We start from the raw sequence: 22,484 nt of genomic DNA, 5'->3' as shown, positions 1-22,484 counted from the left end.
TATACAGGGAGCTCCCCCAGTGGTGGCTACAGACAGGATCTTATCATGGATCTCTGTATACAGGGAGCTCCCCCTAGTGGTGGCTACAGACAGGATCTTATCATGTATCTCTGTATACAGGGAGCTCCCCCTAGTGATGGCTGCAGACAGGATCTCATCATGTATCTCTGTATACAGGGAGCTCCCCCAGTGATGGCTGCAGACAGGATCTTATCATGGATCTCTGTATACAGGGAGCTCCCCCTAGTGGTGGCTGCAGTAAGGATCTTATCATGTATCTCTGTATACAGGGAGCTCCCCCTAGTGGTGGCTGCAGACAGAATCTTATCATGTATCTCTATATACAGGGAGCTCCCCCTAGTGATGGCTGCAGACAGGATCTTATCATGTATCTCTGTATACAGGGAGCTCCCCCTAGTGGTGGCTGCAGACAGAATCTTATCATGTATCTCTATATACAGGGAGCTCCCCCTAGTGGTGGCTGCAGACAGGATCTTATCATGTATCTCTATGTACAGGGAGCTCCCCCTAGTGGTGGCTGCAGACAGAATCTTATCATGTATCTCTATATACAGGGAGCTCCCCCTAGTGGTGGCTGCAGACAGGATCTTATCATGTATCTCTGTATACAGGGAGCTCCCCCTAGTGGTGGCTGCAGACAGAATCTTATCATGTATCTCTGTATACAGGGGGCTCCCCTAGTGGTGGCTGCAGACAGGATCTTATCATGTATCTCTGTATACAGGGAGCTCCCCCTAGTGGTGGCTGCAGACAGGATCTTATCATGTATCTCTATACAGGGAGCTCCCTCTAGTGGTGGCTGCAGACAGAATCTTATCATGTATCTCTGTATACAGGGAGTTCCCCCTAGTGGTGACTGCAGACAGAACCTTATCATGTATCTCTGTATACAGGGAGCTCCCCCTAGTGGTGGCTGCAGCCAGGATCTTATGTATCTCTGTATACAGGGAGCTCCCCCTAGTGGTGGCTGCAGACAGGATCTTATCATGTATCTCTGTATACAGGGAGTTCCCCCTAGTGGTGGCTGCAGACAGAATCTTATATGTATCTCTGTATACAGGGAGCTCCCCCTAGTGGTGGCTGCAGACAGGATCTTATCATGTATCTCTGTATACAGGGAGCTCCTCCTAGTGGTGACTGCAGACAGGATCTTATCATGTATCTCTGTATACAGGGAGTTCCCTCTAGTGGTGACTGCAGACAGAATCTTATCATGTATCTCTGTATACAGGGAGCTCCCCCTAGTGGTGGCTGCAGACAGAATCTTATATGTATCTCTGTATACAGGGAGCTCCCCCTAGTGGTGGCTGCAGACAGGATCTTATCATGTATCTCTGTATACAGGGAGCTCCTCCTAGTGGTGACTGCAGACAGGATCTTATCATGTATCTCTGTATACAGGGAGCTCCCCCTAGTGGTGGCTGCAGACAGGATCTTATCATGTATCTCTGTGTACAGGGAGCTCCCCCTAGTGGAGGCTGCAGACAGGATCTTATCATGTATCTCTGTATACAGGGAGCTCCCCCTAGTGGTGGCTGCAGACAGGATCTTATCATGTATCTCTGTGTACAGGGAGCTCCCCCTAGTGGTGGCTGCAGACAGAATCTTATCATGTATCTCTGTATACAGGAAGCTCCCCCTAGTGGTGACTGCAGACAGGATCTTATCATGTATCTCTGTATACAGGGAGCTCTCCCTAGTGGTGGCTGCAGACAGGATCTTATCATGTATCTCTGTATACAGGGAGCTCCCCCTAGTGGTGGCTGCAGACAGGATCTTATCATGTATCTCTGTATACAGGGAGCTCCCCCTAGTGGTGGCTGCAGACAGAATCTTATCATGTATCTCTGTATACAGGGAGCTCCCCCTAGTGGTGGCTGCAGACAGAATCTTGTCTTTTAATGGTTACCATTTCCCTTCCCTTAAGATTTATTATAGGAAAGCGGACATATATAATTTTGATTACAGCAATTCATTGTAGCTCATAATTAATTCATTTTAACCCCTGTTTCTATTCTTAGGAGTCCAGTGGGCAGGGCACAGTAAGCTCCGCCCACTGGACTCTTAATCATAGCGAGATTATAATGAATCAAACATAAGTAGTTCTTCATCTTTCCTCACAAACCGACATCTCAATCTGCTCCGCTCCTGCTGCCGGCCGACATTACCGCATTCACACTGCAGCAGGTTTCCTTTAATAAACTGCACCAGACAAGAAAGCTGTTAATCATTATTAGATGGCGGAAATAGACTTTACCCCTTTACACATAAAACAGCGGCGGCGTTGTCCTGGCAACTTCACGTGATTTTAATGTTGCTGTGAATATGAATATGGTTCTTAAAGGAAACTCTTACCTTAGAGAATTACACAAACACGTTTCTCCAAGTCGTGCTGAGGCATAGATAGCCGCTTTATACAGGGAGCTCCCCCTAGTGGAGGCTGCAGACAGGATCTTATCATGTATCTCTGTATACAGGGAGCTCCCCCTAGTGGTGGCTGCAGACAGGATCTTATCATGTATCTCTGTATACAGGGAGCTCCCCCTAGTGGTGGCTGCAGACAGGATCTTATCATGTATCTCTGTGTACAGGGAGCTCCCCCTAGTGGTGGCTGCAGACAGGATCTTATCATGTATCTCTGTATACAGGGAGCTCCCCCTAGTGGTGACTGCAGACAGGATCTCATCATGTATCTATGTATACAGGGAGCTCCCCCTAGTGGAGGCTGCAGACAGGATCTTATCATGTATCTCTGTATACAGGGAGCTCCCCCTAGTGATGGCTGCAGACAAGATCTTATCGTGTATCTCTGTATACAGGGAGCTCCTCCTAGTGGTGGCTGCAGACAGGATCCTATCATGTATCTCTGTATACAGGGAGCTCCCCCTAGTGGAGGCTGCAGACAGGATCTTATCATGTATCTCTGTATACAGGGAGCTCCCCCTAGTGGTGACTGCAGACAGGATCTTATCATGTATCTCTGTATACAGGGAGCTCCCCCTAGTGGAGGCTGCAGACAGGATCTTATCATGTATCTCTGTATACAGGGAGCTCCCCCTAGTGATGGCTGCAGACAGGATCTTATCATGTATCTCTGTATACAAGGAGCTCCCCCTAGTGGTGGCTGCAGACAGGATCTGGTGGTGGCCGCAGATAGTCGGAACTTTATACCTTATGTGGATACAGGATATTTGTTGCTCTGTATCAGGTAACCTTTTCTATAGTGAGACTCTATGGTCCTGGGATTCCTTTTCCTTCCTGTAATTGGTAAGCAGCGATCATTTCCATTATCACCTTTGGGTCACCCGGATGATTCCTGTGCAGACGTTTCCTGGACTCTTCTAATGATCGATGATATTTTTTCCCATCTTCCCCTAAAGGAAGTGGGAACTCTCACCTGATTATTCCGAGGACGTGTCGGCTGCAGCACCGTGTTATAGCTGCTTAAAGGGCCAGCAACTCGTCTTTTAATAGGTTAGAAGCGTTATAAGAGAAAAATTTCATCTCGGTCACAGATAGCCTGAAGTGGCTGATAACTGCGAGTGATTGTGTACTCCTTCGAAGAAAAAGGAGACTGAGACTTCAGGTGTGGTGTATTTTTGAGTAATTGGTTTGGTGGCAGGCTGCATCCATCATAGTACGGCAGGTGAAGGGAGGGGAACTTCAATTGCTGGAGGCAATTTCCTGCAACGTCTTATCAGGTTCCTTTGTCCTTCAAGTCATTTTGAGTCATAACAAGTCACCGGCGGCGTGTACGTTCCTTGTCCTCTAGAAATATGTGTGCAGACGATAGGCCCACATTCCACTCTTTTTGCGGTGTAAAATATATGTCTAAGAGCCAGTAAGACCGTCTGGTGAGTCAATGTGTGTACCCTCAACCCTGAAGAACGTGAATATGATGGTCCTCATTGATATCAAATGGAGTGTAGCCAAGGGTTCAACAGGAGTCATGATGGTCCTCCAGGCCCAGACACGATGGAAAGTACCACGACTAGTCTACATGCCAACTTCATTACTGGTTTACATTCCAACTACAAGATAAGGTTCTCACTTTCTTCATTTCTGCCTCCAGACAATGTCTACACTGGTCTACATGCCATATATAATACTAGGTCCATAACTATCTTCAGTCCTGCTTCAAGGAATGGTCCATCACTAGTCTATATGCCATTTTTAAGACTTCTTCTGCGCTAAACGCAGTCTTCGATTGAAGTCCACCACTCTCATTATTCTTACTTCTAGATGTGGTCCACCATTGCTCTGCACAATAGCTTTAAGAACAATTTCACCCGTAGTCTTTATGTCAACTACAAGCCCAAGGTCCAGTCCATGCTTCCGTCTTGCTTTTAAGACCAGGTCCACCATTCTAAATCTGTATGCTGACTGGAAATAACCACCATTAATTTACATGTCAATAAGGGGTTCAACCTGTCTGTGTTCCTGCTTGATAAGGATGTTAACTATGTTCTACGTACCAACATCAAATGAGATCCACCATTGTCCATCTTCGAGACTAAGTTCACCACTTGTAAACTTCAAGAGATGTCCACCACTGGTTTCCATGTCAAATTAAAGATGACTTCCACATACACATCAATATACCAACTTTGACATGCGGTGCACTACTGATCTACAGGCAAAGTTCAACACAAGGTTCATCTGGTCTAGTTACAACTTCAAGTTGAGGTCCACCACTAGTTTACATGCCAACTTCATGGCATAATCAAGCACTTGTCTGGATGTTAACTTCAAGATAAAAGCCACAACTGGTCTACATGTCCTCTTCAAGATATGGTGCATTGCTGGGCTACATGTGAACCTTCATCACTGGTCTAAGTGTAAACTTCAAGCAAGTCCCACCACTAGTGTACAAGCCAACTTCAACACAAGGTCCACCACTGATCTGTTTGTCTGTTTCAGTATTAGATACACTACTAGTCTACAAGTCAACGTCAAGATAAGAACCCACCATTATTTTACATGCTAACTACAACACAAGGTCTACTAGAAGTCTACATGTTATCTTAAAGAGAAGGCATATCTTTAGTTTACACGACTTCTTCAAGACAAGGTATCTGTTTTGTCTACATGTCATCTTCAAGACGAGGTCTCTACACATCATCTTCAATACATTGTCCACCACTGGTTTGAACGTTGTCTTCAAGACGAGGTACACCACCTGTCTGCACGTCGTCTTGAAGACGTGGTCCACCACCGGTCTGCATGTGATCTTCAAGACGAAATACACCACCTGTCTGCACGTCATCTTGAAGACGAGGTCCAGCACCTGTTTGCACGTCGTCTTCAAGACGAGGTCCAGCACCTGTCTGCACGTTGTCTTCAAGACGAGGTCCAGCACCTGTCTGCACGTTGTCTTCAAGACAAGGTCCAGCACCTGTCTGCACGTTGTCTTCAAGACGAGGTACACCACCGGTGTGCACGTCCTCTTCAAGACGAGGTCCACCACCGGTGTGCACGTCCTCTTCAAGACTAGGTCCATCACTGGTCTACACGTGGTTATCAAGACTAGGTCAACCACTGGTCTTCATGTTGTCTTCAAGACAATGTACCCCTTTCTTCTACTTACCAACTTCAAGAAAAGGTTCACAACTAAACCCTATTTGACTTTGTGAATGACGTGCTCAAAAGAAACTTAATTAATACAAAATAAAAACAAAACAAAACACCTAACACCGAAGGCTGTAACACAATACTGCAGCTCAGAACTGCCCCATCACTGCTACATCTAGATCTCCCCTCGGGGCAGTGTCTCCTCCCAGAGCTGCATGCTTCTGCCCTTGAACATTGCCGAGTCTTAATGGAAAAAAAAACCCAAAAAACGTACATATATTCCGCAATCCTTCATGGTGACCTTTACGTCTGTCAATTAGCTGAAATGAGTGAATTCTGAATATGAATGATTTTTTTTTTTTGCACCTTTTCTCCCTCAGGGGAAGAGGTTTTCTTTTCAAACTTTATACTCCAGTCACCTCCAAAGCCGCTTTTGACTGTATGGATGTTATCGAAACTAGAAGGAATCGGCAGCTTTGGATATGACTTGAGTAAGTTAATAATGTATTTGCAGCCTGCAGAGCTGCATTCATACTTCAGCCGGCTGCTACTTTAAATCCACCCGCTCCATAATGGCAGACTTATTATTTTAGTGGGAAGCGTCATGGGAGAAGATCCTGAGAGCTGACTGTGATCCAGTAGGACTCTGAACGCAGCTTTGGGTGTGTTTGGAGTGTATTGTACCCCTGGATCAGTGGACAATGAGGACTGTGCTGACTCTCTCAGTGTATTATGATGGGTTTTGGAAGGGTCTCTGTGTAATCCTGGCCCCGGCGGGTGTCCTGTGTACCTTGGCCATGGCAGTAATCTGGTATTAGCGGACGGCCTGAAGAGGAATAGGACTCTATTGTCAGGAACAGGTTCCTCCAGTCCTTCGGCCTAGACACTATTTATTTTTGCTCACAGCTTCTCGAATTTCAAGAGAGTAACATCACTGTCTACAATTGGAGACCGCAGCGGAATGTCTTTTTTACCTCCATGTTAAAGGCTATTCACCCCCAAATAATATACACCCCAAGACGTCCTATATTCAGTTGTCCAAACTTACTTTTTTTTTTTTAAAAAAAAAAGCCATTTTTTTCCCCAGAAACAGCGCCCCCCCCCTTATCTTCAGGCCTTTTCTGGTACTACAACTACTTTCCAATCCATGCAATACCACACACAGGGCAAAAAAGAAGAGCAGACACTGTGACTTAATAAAAGAGCATCTCCTATATTGGAGGAACCGACCTGTATATTATTTTAATAGACACCTTGTAATACCTCGATTTTCCTGCGGGGGCAGTGCAGAAAAATAGAATCCTTACTAAATTTACCTGCTCTCTCTGTCGCTCGCTTATTACCATGGTCTCTTCTAAAATAAAAAGTTTCCCACAGTGGAGAACCCCCCTTTAAGCCGTCATGGTGCCTTTTTTTTTCATGCGCTAATTACCTCTTTAAGGCCGTCATTACTGCGGATTTACGGCTTACACAGATCTGAATGTTCAGCGCTAATGAAGGGCTGTCGTGTCTTGTAGGTCTTCTTTTTTTTTTTTGTATTGTCGAAGATGAAGCGTTCTAGAAATAGACTTTCTGACACGCGATCTGGCCGCCATGGAAGGAAAAGGTAAAAATTAAAAATCGCCCCGGGCATGGGTTGTAAAAGAAAAAGACCACAAAGCAAAAATTCCAGAAATCAACATAAAAGTTTTATGAAACTTTGGATATATTCGGCTTTATTTATCTGCTCATTTCTACTCCATTCACTTCCAAAGCTGCAAGCATACATATAGTTCAGGACAACGAGCAGGATTCTGAATGCAGCTTTGGATGTGATCGGAGTAGAAGTCGAACTGAATCTCAAGAGAGAATTTTCTCACCCATTTTTGTTGGTTTTACGGGTTTTACTTTTCTGGTTCAGTGACCCTATGAATGTTTACTCCTTGGTATAAAGTAAATAATCCGTGTCGGGGTCCCTTTAAGGGCACTGTTGTGCAGCAGACGGCTGGGTGAACTTGCTGATGCCTTTTATTGTGAGGGAGAATTACCACTGAGTCACTTGTGAAAACCCCTTTTGTCTGGTGCATTCCTGTAACGTCTCGCTGCTTGTCGCTGGCGGTTCTTCCAGCTGCGCTATTGTTCACTTTCTCTCCTCGCCGTATCGCGTAGCAGGAGGCAAATAGAGGGCGCGGCGGGATGTATGGTGCGAGCCGCCAGTCCTACAGGGGCACATGTACCGCTACAGGCGCACCAGACGCCGCTGGGAAGAGGTGCATCTGATTGGCACCGCTGAGCGCCATCGGGTAGAATAACCAAATTCTGACGCAATGCGAGGACTCCGCAGGTCCCTGCACCATCTCACATGCACTTTTCATAAAGTCCGGCCTCTTCTAGGACAACCTGGCTCCTGTGGAAAAGAAAAGCAGGTGGTGTCCTGACCTCGTACCACCGCTGGCGTCCTAGAGAAGGAGCCAGGAGAGGCCGAGCCGGCATGGTCGTTATAAAGTATTCTGGGGCCACAGTGGGTATTATAATATAGTCTGGGGCCACAGTGGTCATTATACTATAGTCTGGGGGTGCTGTGCTTATTATTCACTCAGGGCACAGTGGTTATTATAATATAGTCTGATGGCACAGTGGTTATTATAATATAGTCTGATGGCATAGTGGTTATTATAATATTGTCTGGGGGCACAGTGGTTATTATAATATAGTCTGGGGCACAGTGGTTATTATAATATTGTCTGATGGCATAGTGGTTATTATAATATTGTCTGGGGGCACAGTCATTATTATAATATAGTCTGGGGCACAGTGGTTATTATACTATAGTCTGATGGCATAGTGGTTATTATAATATTGTCTGGGGGCACAGTCATTATTCTAATATAGTCTGGGGGCACAGTGGTTATTACTCGGGAGTACAGTGGTTATAATATAGTCTGGGGGCACAGTGATTATTGTAATGTATTCTGGGGGCACAGTGGTTATTTACTTGGGGGCACAGTGGTTATTATAACATAGTCTGTGGGCACAGTGGTTATTCTAATATAGTCTGGGGCACAGTGGTGGTTATGATATAGTCTGGGGCCACAGTGGTTATTATAATACTAGATGGTGGCCCGATTCTAACGCATCGGGTATTCTAGAATATGTATGCGGCCGACCGTGACCAATCAGCAGAGCGGTGTTTAAATTTGGCGCCAATAATGCTGATTGGTTGCGGCCGGCGGTCACGACCAATCAGCAGAGCGGTATTTAAATTTGGCGCCAATAATGGTGATTGGTCGCGGCCGTGACCAATCAGCACAGCGGTGTTTAAATTTTGCGCCAAGATCACTGATTGGTCGGGTGCGGAGACCGCAACCAATCAGCGAATCGTATTGGTGAGGAGCGGGGAGCGGCGCTGCCTGTGCGGCTACTTCCGCTGCGAGAAGCCGGGACATGAGCGACTGCTCGCAGCAGAAGTATCCGGACCCGCAGCGCCGCTCCCCGGTCCTCCCTTCACACCCTAGTCGCTGATGTCCCCACAGTATCTGCATGGTGTTACAAAGATGTTCAAAATCACCGTTTTGGGCGCCACATTTAAATATCGGCCGCGACCAATCACCGATCTTGGCACCACATTTAAACACCGCTGTGCTGATTGGTCGCGGACCCTCCCCTTTGACCAATCACCAATTTGGGCGCCACATTTAAATAGCGGCCGCGACCAATCAGCACAGCGGTGTTTAAATGTGTCTGCAAGATCGGTGATTGGTCGCGGCCGCTATTTAAATGTGGCGCCCAAATCGGTGATTGGTCGCAGGCAGCGTCCGCGACCAATCAGCACAGCGGTGTTTAACTTTTGCAGCAAGATCAGTGATTGGTCGCGGCCGAAGACCGCGACCAATCACCGATTTGTGCGCCACATTTAAATAGCGGCCGCGACCAATCACGATCTTGCAGAGACATTTAAACACTGCTGTACTGATTGGTCGCCAAGGCTGCCCGCGACCAATCACTGATTTGGGCGCCACATTTAAATAGTGTCGGTGACCAATCAGCACAGCGGTGTTTAAATGTCTCTGCAAGATCGTGATTGGTCGCGGCCGCTATTAAATGTGGCGCACAAATCGGTGATTGGTCGCGGTCTTCGGCCGCGACCAATCACTGATCTTGCTGCAAAAGTTAAACACCGCTGTGCTGATTGGCCGCTGCCTGCAACTAATCACCGATTTGGGCGCCACATTTAAATAGCGGCCGCGACCAATCACGATCTTGCAGAGACATTTAAACACCGCTGTGCTGATTGGTCACCGACACTATTTAAATGTGGCGCCCAAATCGGTGATTAGTAGCGGCCGCGGCCAATCAGCACAGCGGTGTTTAACTTTTGGGCCAAGATCAGTGATTGGTCGCGGCGATAAATCGCGACCAATCAGCGAATCGTATTAGTGGGGAGCGGCGCTGCCTGTGCGGCTACTTCCGCTGCGAGAACCCGGGACATAAGCGGGCGCTCGCAGCAGAAGTATCCTGACCCGCAGCACCGCTCCCCGGTCCTCCCTTGACACCCTAGCCGCATGGATGTCAGCGGCGCTGCCTGTGCGGATACTTCTGCTGCAAGAACCCGGGACATGAGCGGGCGCTCGCAGCAGAAGTATCCCGACCCGCAGCGCCGCTCCCCGGTCCTCCCTTCACACCCTAGCCGCTGATGTCCCCACAGTATCCGCATGGTGTTACAAAGGTCCGGACATTTGTGTTAAAAAACGCTGATTGGTCGCTGGCGCTGCCCGCGACCAATCACCGATTTGGGCGCCAAATTTAAATATCGGCCGCGACCAATCACCGATCTTGGCTCCACATTTAAACACCGCTGTGCTGATTGGTCGCCGACGCTGGGCGCGACCAATCACCGATTTGTGCGGCACATTTAAATAGCGGCCGCGACCAATTGGATGTCAGCGCCGCTCCCCGGTCCTCCCTTCACACCCTAGCCGCATGGATGTCAGCGGCGCTGCCTGTGCGGATACTTCCGCTGCGAGAACCCGGGACATGAGTGGGCGCTCGCAGCAGAAGTATCCCGACCCGCAGCGCCGCTCCCCGGTCCTCCCTTCACACCCTAGCCGCATGGATGTCAGCGCCGCTCCCCGGTCCTCCCTTCACACCCTAGCCGCTGATGTCCCCACAGTATCCGCATGGTGTTACAAAGGTCCGGACATTTGTGTTAAAAATCGCTGATTGGTCGCCGACGCTGGGCGCGACCAATCACTGATTTTGGCGCCACATTTAGATAGCGTCGGCGACCAATCAGCGATTTTTAACACAAATGTCCGAACCTTTGTAACACCCTGCGGATACTGTGGGGACATCAGCGGCTAGGGTGTGAAGGGAGGACCGGGGAGCGGCGCTGACATCCATGCGGCTAGGGTGTGAAGGGAGGACCGGGGAGCGGCGCTGCCGGTCCGGATACTTCTGCTGCGAGCAGTCGCTCATGTCCCGGGTTCTCGCAGCGGAAGTATCCGCACAGGCAGCGCCGCTGACATCCAATTGGTCGCGGCCGCTATTTAAATGTGCCGCACAAATCGGTGATTGCTCGCGGTCTTGGCTGCGTCCAATCACTGATCTTACCGCAAAAGTTAAACACTACTGTGCTGATTGGCACAGCGGTGTTTAAATGTGGAGCCAAGATCGGTGATTGGTCGCGGCCGATATTTAAATGTGGCGCCCAAATCAGTGATTGGTCACGGGCAGCGTCCGTGACCAATCAGCACAGCGGTATTTAACTTTTGCGCTAAGATCAGTGATTGGTCGGGTCCGAAGACCGCGACCAATTATCGAATCGTCTTGGTGAGGACCGGGGAGCGGCGCTGCCTGTGCGGGTACTTCCGCTGCGAGAACCCGGGACATGAGGGGGCGCTCGCAGCAGAAGTATCCCGCCCCGCAGCGCCGCTCCCCGGTCCTCCCTTCCGCATGGAGGTCAGCGATGCCGGCAGTCCTTCGCGCCGCTCATCTCCCGGCTGCATCTCCGTCCCGCAGATGGGTCCGGCGGTCGAGGTCCTTCTGCTGTTACCAGCCGGGAGATGAGCGCCTCGCGCCGGTCATCTCCCGGCTGCATCGCCGCTGAGCTCCGTCCCGCAGATGAGCCGCTAACGGCCGCCATCTTTTTTCAGAAATCCCGCGGCACTGATTGGCCGCTGCCGGACCAATGAGCGACGCGGGATTTCCAGGACAGACAGAGAGAAAGACCGATAGACAGACAGACAGACAGACAGACGGGATAAGACAATTATATAGTAGATAGTCTGTGGTCCCAGTGTTTATATTAATACTAGATGGTGGCCCGATTCGAACGCATCGGGTAATCTAGAATAGGTATGCGGCCGACGGGGTGCAATTAGCAGAGCGGCGTTTAAATTTGGCGCCCAAATCGCTGATTGTATTAATATACTCTGAAGGCACAGTGGTTATTATATTATAGTCTGGGGGCACAGTGGTAATTATTTACTTGGGGGCACAGTGGTTATTATAATATAGTCTGAAGGCACAGTGGTTATAATATAGTCTGTGGGCAAAGTGGTTATTACTCGGGGCACAGTGGTTATTATAATATAGTCTGTGGTCCCAGTGATTATATTAATGTACTCTGGGGGCACAGTGGTTATTATAATATAGTCTGGGAGCACAGTGGTTATAATATAGTCTGGGGGCACAATGGTAATTATTTACTCGGGGGCACAGTGGTTATTATAGTATAGTCTGAAGGCACAGTGGCTATTACACAGGGGCATAGTGGTTATTATAATATAGTCTGGGGGCACAGTAGTTATAATAACCACTGTGCCCCCTGAGTAAATAATAACTACTGTGCCTCCAGCATACATTGTAATAACCACTGTACCCCAGAGTAAATAATATATTCTGGGGGCACAGTGGTTACTGAGGAGCCAGGCTGGCCAGAAGAGGCCGAAGCAGCATGGGTGTTGGGGGCACAGTGGTGGTTATTTACTTTGGGCACAGTGGTTATTATAATGTATTCTGAGGGCACAGTGGTTATTATTTACTCAGCCAAAGTGGTTATTATAATGTATTCTGGGGGCTCAGTGGTAATTATTTACTCTGGGGGCACAGTGGTTTTAACGTATTCTGGAGGCTCAGTGACATTGTGACACTGTACTGTATCTGTATGAGTGTATTGTACTGAAATTAAAGGCGTTGTCCACTGCTGGACAGACCCCTCCTTCCCATGATTCACTTTTCGGACACAAAGCCACATCTTGAGTTTTATATCTCTTTATATCAGTAAAAGGTCTGAATGGAGCTGGTGCTGCCAATAAAGCAATGTTACAAAAATGCAATAAAACTGCCCAAAAAAAAATTCACAATAAGCATAAAACATGTGAGACCTACAATATGTGGAGCTTGCCCGTGTGTGACTGTCCTACGAGCGGTGGCAGGTGAGGCCGAACGCTGCTCCACAACCCAAGCATGTGATCAATAATCCAAAGATACCCATCCTTAAATTGCCACCATCCAAGGGCATATGTACCATGGGGGACAGCTGCAATGGGAGGTCCACTTGCAAGGACTCCTAAAGGCTATGATGTCCTTTTCGCCTAGGAGGCATCGGGACGTAGGTGGTGAAATGTCCATGGGCTACTGAGGTGATATGGACTAATATTTGGAAGGGAGTCCCACATTTACACCACCAATTCTAAACCAAAAATGACCCTCCATCTAAAGGGTCACGTCACAAGCTGGTAGTAGAGTAGGGCATCGTGTCCCCCAGCTTGGTATCCCATTCCCAGTTCTGGTTCTTTGAAGTAGACCACCTGTTCTTCATTCTCTATGGGCTCTGTTGCAGCTTTGGGGTCCTACCCTATGGTACAAATGCCCTGCCCAAACAAAGTGAAATTTCAAAAACTTACTAAGCATTAATAAAAAACAACTAAACACAATTTCTACTTGGGTTACAAAAGTTCATGTGGGCAAGCCAAAGTTAAGGGTTATTTCTGAAACCCTCCAACTCTCGAAATTTTCATCACGATATCCAGTTTTCTGCTCCATATCTCCATAGACTGTCACAATTTCACACCACCCAGTTGGTACCAGGATCCAGGAAGTTCTCTTTTTTTTTTTCCTATGGGTTCTCATGGCAGGTCCTTCATACACTTGCTAATCCTTTATACTTAGAGCTCAGCTCGAAAAAATTTTTTGGAGAGGCAATTTTGGAGTTCAGTCTTGGTTCACCAAAGTGGAACCAACTTTCATCACCCAATAACTACTAAAAAGTCAGTTTGGCCATACAAAAATCTCACTGGTTCAGGAGTAGAAGCTTCCAGAAGAATGTGTTAACTCAAGATAGTGTCCCAAATTGGATGTTTTTGTTCGGTTAGCTGGTTGTGGTTTCGCGAAGACCAAGGTTATGGTGCCAAGATGACACATTGGTGTTGACCTTCATAGGTGGTTAGATCTTGGTTGAGGACCACATATGTTAGGATGACAATATTGGACCCACTTGCTTCTTTCCATGTGGCCAATTTCCACCCAGGGTGAATGCAGAACATGTTTGTCCAAGTCGCTTAACGACTTTGGTCTTTGGCCACAACCTAGGTTGAAATCATTGAGAAACCCTAAAAAGTTTCGATATTTGGTTGCTAAAAAAAAAATTCCTTGTGTTGACGTTAAATTCCAAAAACAAAAAAAAGAGAGGAAAAAATAGGAAATCCCAATAAAGTCCTGAGCTTCCCAGTCCGATGAGTCCGTTGAGCAAACTTTCCCAATGCAACAGCCCAAGAAAGAGGTTTGTTAAAGGTATCATTAAGGCAGTAAGCAGAATTATGGATAATGCGGTAAGGTGGCTTTTTTTTTTTTTTGTTTTAGTCCATTAACAGGGGGTTGGGGTACAAAAAAAACGTGTGAGCTTAAAATAATCCTCCAGGGTGGTCCGGTTCTCCTCACAGGGAATAGTGAGCCTTCGAAGTCCTGGGGTTGACAAAATCTGTCTTCTTATACATTGCCTGGTGGGTTGGAAATAGAATAATAGTTAAGACAGTCCCTTTAAAAGTGGAGAAAAGGCCCCCAATGGCCACAATAGAGAGCCACAGGTTGACGACGACTGAGCTGGAGTATTACGTCTTTACAATGCTCTGTCAAAGCTCAATCAGATGGTGGAGTGAGGGCACGTTAGGTGATCTTGGTCCTGTCAAGGGGAATAGAGGTAAGGGACCTGTCTTGGTGAAAGCTTTTGAATTTTATATGAGGTTCGAAATTTTTGAATTTATATATTGGCCTTAGATAAAGAGTTTAGTGGGGGGGGCTTACCCCCGGAAGGTTGGACTAGGTATTGGAATTGGTATTAACCCAAACTGGACTTACCTTCTTGTAAGCGTTGTGTAGATCCTGGTGGTACCACATGTTGTAGAGCACAAGAGAAGCTGCTTTTCCAGTCTTCGTGATCATACCGCTAAATGGGGGCAAAAAAAATGAAAGGGTATTTTTTTCAGGTCTTTGACCAGAGACTGATTGGACATGAAGAATCGTGGCTGGACCATAATTTCACCAAAACAATGGTTGTGGTCAACCAAGTTGGATCTTAAACCCGCTTGACATTAGGCCTAGAATGAGCTTTAGAGTAATGTCCCTCATCCTCACTTGGGTCTACATATCAAAGAATAATGGGTCAAGTTTCCCCCAAAGAGTGGTGGAAAGTCTTCCAGAAAGGACATCAATCAACCTACTCTTGACCTCAAATTGAAAGTATGGGCCTGAAGGGGTCCCGTTTTGGCTCACCTATCACTGTTGCTGATATCAACCAGCTTCCGGATGCCCCCGGATTGGAGCAGCATCTTGGCGTTGTTTGAGCTGTTGCAGATCAGGTTGTTCAGTATGTAGCAGATTGATGCCGAAGTCTCCATTGCAATGTTGGAGTCTGGTACACAGTCGGGTAGTGCACTCACCAGGTCGGACATTAGTACTCTGGCTGTTGGAAAATAAAGAATGGAGATTAATTAATGACCCTAAAACTAGCCATAGGACTTTAGACAATTGGCAGAATCCACCAAAAACCTAAGGTCTATGGACTTGGCCAAACATGGTCTTCTATTAATGGATACAAGGCTGGGACTGGTTGAGTCCGCCATGTCTGAACCTTTGTTTCACCTGGTGCCAGAGGTGTTCTCTGTGGTACTAACCAATCTCATTTTGTAGGGAGGCATTACGGGACAGGTTCCTCAGGAGGGAGACAGTCGTTCTCTTCACACTGGGGTCACTGGCGAACAGCATGTTCCGGATGTGTTGGAGGCCACTTTCCTTCTGGACGATGGTCTGAGCCACGGAGAGTGGAATCTGTACACAACAAAAGGTGGAAGGAAGAAAATAAAAAGTTTTGCTATATTTTTTTTTCCTTTTCTCAACTGTATCATCTAAAAGGAATGTCTCTGTAACAGCAGAAATGCAGCGGCTGACAAAAGGCCGGTACCCCCTGTACCAGCGAGTACCACCCTGCGTGCGCCCCTGTACCAGCGAGTACCACCCTACGTGCGCCCTTGTACCAGCGAGTACCACCCTGCGTGCGCCCCTGTACCAGCGAGTACCACCCTGCGTACCACCCTGCGTGCGCTCCTGTACCAGCGAGTACCACCCTGCGTGCGCCCCTGTACCAACGAGTACCACCCTGCGTGCGCCCCTGTACCAGCGAGTACCACGCTGCGTACCACCCTGCGTGCGCTCCTGTACCAGCGAGTACCACCCTGCGTGCGCCCCTGTGCCAGCGAGTACCACCCTGCGTGCGCCCCTGTACCAGCGAGTACCACCCTGCGTACCACCCTGCGTGCGCTCCTGTACCAGCGAGTACCACCCTGCGTGCGCCCCTGTACCAGCGAGTACCACCCTGCGTGCGCTCCTGTACCAGCAAGTACCACCCTGCGTGCGCCCCTGTACCAGCGAGTACCACCCTGCGTGCGCCCCTGTACCAGCGAGTACCACCCTGCGTGCGCCCCTGTACCAGCGAGTACCACCCTGCGTGCGCCCCTGTACCAGCAAGTACCACCCTGCGTGCGCCCCTGTACCAGCGAGTACCACCCTGCGTGCGCCCCTGTACCAGCGAGTACCACCCTGCGTGCGCCCCTGTACCAGCGAGTACCACCCTGCGTACCACCCTGCGTGCGCTCCTGTACCAGCGAGTACCACCCTGCGTGCGCCCCTGTACCAACGAGTACCACCCTGCGTGCGCCCCTGTACCAGCGAGTACCACGCTGCGTACCACCCTGCGTGCGCTCCTGTACCAGCGAGTACCACCCTGCGTGCGCCCCTGTGCCAGCGAGTACCACCCTGCGTGCGCCCCTGTACCAGCGAGTACCACCCTGCGTACCACCCTGCGTGCGCCCCTGTACCAGCGAGTACCACCCTGCGTGCGCTCCTGTACCAGCGAGTACCACCCTGCGTGCGCCCCTGTACCAGCGAGTACCACCCTGCGTGCGCCCCTGTACCAGCGAGTACCACCCTGCGTGCGCCCCTGTACCAGCGAGTACCACCCTGCGTGCGCCCCTGTACCAGCGAGTACCACCCTGCGTGCGCCCCTGTACCAGCGAGTACCATCCTGCGTGCGCCCCTGTACCAGCGAGTACCACCCTGCGTGCGCCCCTGTACCAGCAAGTACCACCCTGCGTACCACCCTGCCTGCACCTCTGCCTGGAATGTAGGATAAGGTAACATCCAAGTGTCAGTGGCAGAGGTCAAAGCCCGAGTGACAGGAGGTGAACATTCCCCACCCGCAGCCAGACGGAGGAATGCAGAACATGCCCAGGGTATAGCGGCACGCTCCCTCTCACTATATACAAGAAGGTAGAGAACTTATACCAGCTGGATATATAGAATTATATACAGAAGATGCCCAGGTTATACCAGGTGTAACTATATAATTATATACAGGAGATACCCAGGTTATACCAGCTGGACATATAGAATTATATACAGAAGATGCCCAGGTTATACCAGCTGGACATATAGAATTATATACAGAAGATGCCCAGGTTATACCAGCTGTACATATATAATTATATACAGGAGATGCCCAGGTTATACCAGCTGTACATATATAATTATATGCAGGAGATGCCCAGGTTATACCAGCTGTACATATATAATTATATACAGGAGATGCCCAGGTTATACCAGCTGTACATATATAATTATATACAGGAGATACCCAGGTTATACCGGCTGTACAGATATAATTGTATACAGGAGATGCCCATGTTATACCAGCTGTACATATATAATTATATATAGGAGATACCCAGGTTATACCGGCTGTACATATATAATTATATGCAGGAGATGCCCATGTTATACCAGCTGTACAGATATAATTGTATACAGGAGATGCCCAGGTTATACCAGCTGTACATATATAATTATATACAGGAGATGCCCAGGTTATACCAGCTGTACATATATAATAATATACAGGAGATGCCCAGGTTATACCAGCTGTACAGATATAATTATAACAGATGATATGCCCAGGTTATACCAGCTGTACATATATAATTATATACAGGAGATGCCCAGGTTATACCAGCTGTACAGATATAATTGTATACAGGAGATGCCCAGGTTATACCAGCTGTACATATATAATTATATACAGGAGATACCCAGGTTATACCAGCTGTACATATATAATTATATACAGGAGATGCCCAGGTTATACGGGCTGTACATATATAATTATATGCAGGAGATGCCCAGGTTATACCAGCTGTACAGATATAATTGTATACAGGAGATGCCCAGGTTATACCGGCTGTACATATATAATTATATACAGAAGATGCCCAGGTTATACCAGCTGTACAGATATAATTGTATACAGGAGATGCCCAGGTTATACCAGCTGTACATATATAATTATATACAGATGATATGCCCAGGATATACCAGCTGTACATATAATTATATACAGGAGATGCCCAGGTTATACCAGCTGTACAGATATAATTATATACAGATGATATGCCCAGGATATACCAGCTGTACATATATAATTATATATAGGAGATACCCAGGTTATAGCAGCTGTACATATATAATTATATACAGGAGATGCCCAGGTTATACCAGCTGTACATATATAATTATATACAGGAGATGCCCAGGTTATACCAGCTGTACATATATAATTATATACAGGAGATGCCCAGGTTATACCAGCTGTACATATATAATTATATACAGGAGATGCCCAGGTTATACCAGCTGTACATATATAATTATATACAGGAGATGTCCAGGTTATACCAGCTGTACATATATAATTATATACAGGAGATGCCCAGGTTATACCAGCTGTACATATATAATTATATACAGGAGATGCCCAGGTTATACCAGCTGTACAGATATAATTATATACAGGAGATGCCCAGGTTATACCAGCTGTACATATATAATTATATATAGGAGATACCCAGGTTATAGCAGCTGTACATATATAATTATATACAGGAGATGCCCAGGTTATAGCAGCTGTACATATATAATTATATACAGATGATATGCCCAGGATATACCAGCTGTACAGATATAATTATATACAGATGATATGCCCAGGATATACCAGCATGCTCCACATACAACATAAAGCCTATGTCGTAGCAGATAGCGATGCAGTTGGGATGTGAATGAGCTTCTGGTGCGGTAGGATTTCTGCTCAGAGCTTTTCCCTTCCGGTGATTTATGTCCCTTCTCTCCTTTTGTGAAGCTCCGGTGACGGCAGCACAGAGGAAACATTCACTGAGGAAGGAAGGACCGACGCCCCGAGGGTACCGGAGGAGCGGACACCGGAACAGATGAGATACACGGCTCAGCAGACGGGATTAAATACTTGTGACCACTCGGATACGTACCGGCCCACTCCCGGCTGTGAGGTTCTGGAGCGAGCCCAGTGACGCCTCCTGGGTGTAATTTCGGGTGCTCTTTGCGATGAGTGACAGGTAGAGCCGCACCAGTTTGGAGCTCCATAAACATTCAATCCCCCGGGGGTTACTGGTTTCCTCCGCAATGGGGACATCTCTCCAATCCTGGGGGCAGAAGGAAAGTTTACGTAAGAAACATCTTTATTTTCCAAACCGTAAAGTAAAAAAAAACAAAACAAAACAAAAAAACTCCCGTTTTTGTGTACACAGCTCCTATACAGATCTATGCATCTCCATAGTGACAGACTACAAATAAACTTTGTGTAGTCTGATCCAGCAGTCAAGCTTTTTATCCACTCCTCTTCTCTACAGATGTTTTTTTGTAACCATTAACACATCTGCATAGGAGCTGTATACACAAAACGGGAGATTTTCTAATTGAAATTGCAGCAATATCCCGAGCCGCGGCCTCCTACCTCCTTCAGCTTCCGGCTCCGTGAGCCGAAACAGCCGATGTTTGAGTCGCTTTGGGTGGATTCCTGGTTCAGTGAGTGGAAGTTGTGGCTGTAGCGGCCGGGCACCTCCGACTCCAGCTGGTACGACAGGTTGTGTAATATGCACACACAGTTCTCTGTGGCCTGTACGTAAATGATCACGTTATAGCGGTACGTTACAATCATTGGCTGACAACCAATATGGACGCCATTAACTTACCCGGTCATCAGGTTTATAGTCCGCAACGCTCCGACTGATGTAATATACCAGCGAATCAATGAGGCCATCACAATCCCGCAAAGCCTTCCTGCCCTCCGGACCAGCGGAGCTCATATTCCTGTCACACAGGAAAGAAGCGGGAAAAGGGATGACGTAAAAGAAACAAATAGAGACAGGCAGTATTATAGTAGTTATATTCTTATACATAGGGGCAGTATTATAGTAGTTATATTCTTGTACATAGGGGCAGTATTATAGTAGTTATATTCTTGTGCATAGGAGCAGTATTATAGTAGTTATATTCTTGTACATAGGGGGCAGTATTATAGTAGTTATATTCTTGTACATAGGAGCAGTATTATAGTAGTTATATTCTTGTACATAGGGGCAGTATTATAGTAGTTATATTCTTGTACATAGGGGCAGTATTATAGTAGTTATATTCTTGTACATAGGAGCAGTATTATAGTAGTTATATTCTTGTACATAGGGGCAGTATTATAGTAGTTATATTCTTGTACATAGGAGCAGTATTATAGTAGTTATATTCTTGTACATAGGGGGCAGTATTATAGTAGTTATATTCTTGTACATAGGAGCAGTATTATAGTAGTTATATTCTTGTACATAGGGGCAGTATTATAGTAGTTATATTCTTGTACATAGGAGCAGTATTATAGTAGTTATATTCTTGTACATAGGGGGCAGTATTATAGTAGTTATATTCTTGTACATAGGAGCAGTATTATAGTAGTTATATTCTTGTACATAGGGGCAGTATTATAGTAGTTATATTCTTGTACATAGGGGCAGTATTATAGTAGTTATATTCTTGTACATAGGAGCAGTATTATAGTAGTTATATTCTTGTACATAGGGGGCAGTATTATAGTAGTTATATTCTTGTACATAGGGGGCAGTATTATAGTAGTTATATTCTTGTACATAGAGGCAGTATTATAGTAGTTATATTCTTGTACATAGGGGGCAGTATTATAGTAGTTATATTCTTGTACATAGGGGGCAGTATTATAGTAGTTATATTCTTGTACATAGAGGCAGTATTATAGTAGTTATATTCTTGTACATAGAGGCAGTATTATAGTAGTTATATTCTTGTACATAGGGGCAGTATTATAGTACTTATATTCCTGTACATAGGGGCAGTATTATAGTAGTTATATTCCTGTACATAGGGGCAGTATTATAGTACTTATATTCCTGTACATAGGGGCAGTATTATAGTAGTTATATTCTTGTACATAGGAGCAGTATTATAGTAGTTATATTCCTGTACATAGGAGCAGTATTATAGTAGTTATATTCCTGTACATAGGGGCAGTATTATAGTACTTATATTCCTGTACATAGGGGCAGTATTATAGTAGTTATATTCCTGTACATAGGGGCAGTATTATAGTACTTATATTCCTGTACATAGGGGCAGTATTATAGTAGTTATATTCCTGTACATAGGGGCAGTATTATAGTAGTTATATTCTTGTACATAGGAGCAGTATTATAGTAGTTATATTCTTGTACATAGGGGCAGTATTATAGTACTTATATTCCTGTACATAGGGGCAGTATTATAATAGTTATATTCTTATACATAGGAGCAGTATTATAGTAGTTATATTCTTGTACATAGGGGCAGTATTATAGTAGTTATATTCCTGTACATAGGGGCAGTATTATAGTACTTATATTCCTGTACATAGGGGCAGTATTATAGTAGTTATATTCCTGTACATAGGGGCAGTATTATAGTACTTATATTCCTGTACATAGGGGCAGTATTATAGTAGTTATATTCCTGGACATAGGGGCAGTATTATAGTAGTTATATTCTTGTACATAGGAGCAGTATTATAGTAGTTATATTCCTGTACATAGGGGCAGTATTATAGTACTTATATTCCTGTACATAGGGGCAGTATTATAATAGTTATATTCTTATACATAGGAGCAGTATTATAGTAGTTATATTCTTGTACATAGGGGCAGTATTATAGTAGTTATATTCCTGTACATAGGGGCAGTATTATAGTACTTATATTCCTGTACATAGGGGCAGTATTATAGTAGTTATATTCCTGTACATAGGGGCAGTATTATAGTAGTTATATTCTTGTACATAGGAGCAGTATTATAGTAGTTATATTCTTGTACATAGGGGCAGTATTATAGTAGTTATATTCTTGTACATAGGGGGCAGTATTATAGTAGTTATATTCTTGTACATAGGGGCAGTATTATAGTAGTTATATTCTTGTACATAGAGGGCAGTATTATAGTAGT

The 22,484-nt window shown here is 46.2% G+C and overlaps 1 protein-coding gene across 1 annotated transcript in view; it reads right to left on the bottom strand.

Annotated features, from left to right (window-relative positions):
* Nucleotides 1-13,893: 13,893 nt before the first annotated feature.
* The window catches only part of PKP2 (plakophilin 2), a 74,547-nt gene continuing 65,956 nt past the window's right edge, over nucleotides 13,894-22,484 (bottom strand). Inside the window, exons 7-13 of the mRNA XM_073650378.1 lie at nucleotides 20,184-20,301; nucleotides 19,946-20,107; nucleotides 19,461-19,634; nucleotides 15,744-15,897; nucleotides 15,343-15,532; nucleotides 14,929-15,016; nucleotides 13,894-14,570 (exon numbers count right to left, since the gene is read on the bottom strand). Coding sequence (XP_073506479.1) covers nucleotides 14,508-14,570; nucleotides 14,929-15,016; nucleotides 15,343-15,532; nucleotides 15,744-15,897; nucleotides 19,461-19,634; nucleotides 19,946-20,107; nucleotides 20,184-20,301 — 949 coding nt within the window. The 3' untranslated portion in view covers nucleotides 13,894-14,507. The remainder of the gene's footprint in view (nucleotides 14,571-14,928; nucleotides 15,017-15,342; nucleotides 15,533-15,743; nucleotides 15,898-19,460; nucleotides 19,635-19,945; nucleotides 20,108-20,183; nucleotides 20,302-22,484) is intronic.

This window comes from Phyllobates terribilis, unplaced genomic scaffold (genome assembly GCF_046119375.1).
Source record: "Phyllobates terribilis strain yellow unplaced genomic scaffold, ASM4611937v1 Scaffold_10__3_contigs__length_209671492, whole genome shotgun sequence".
Lineage (NCBI taxonomy): Eukaryota > Metazoa > Chordata > Amphibia > Anura > Dendrobatidae > Phyllobates > Phyllobates terribilis.
Note: the sequence above shows the minus strand (reverse complement) of the source record. Positions and strands in the feature narration are given on the sequence as shown.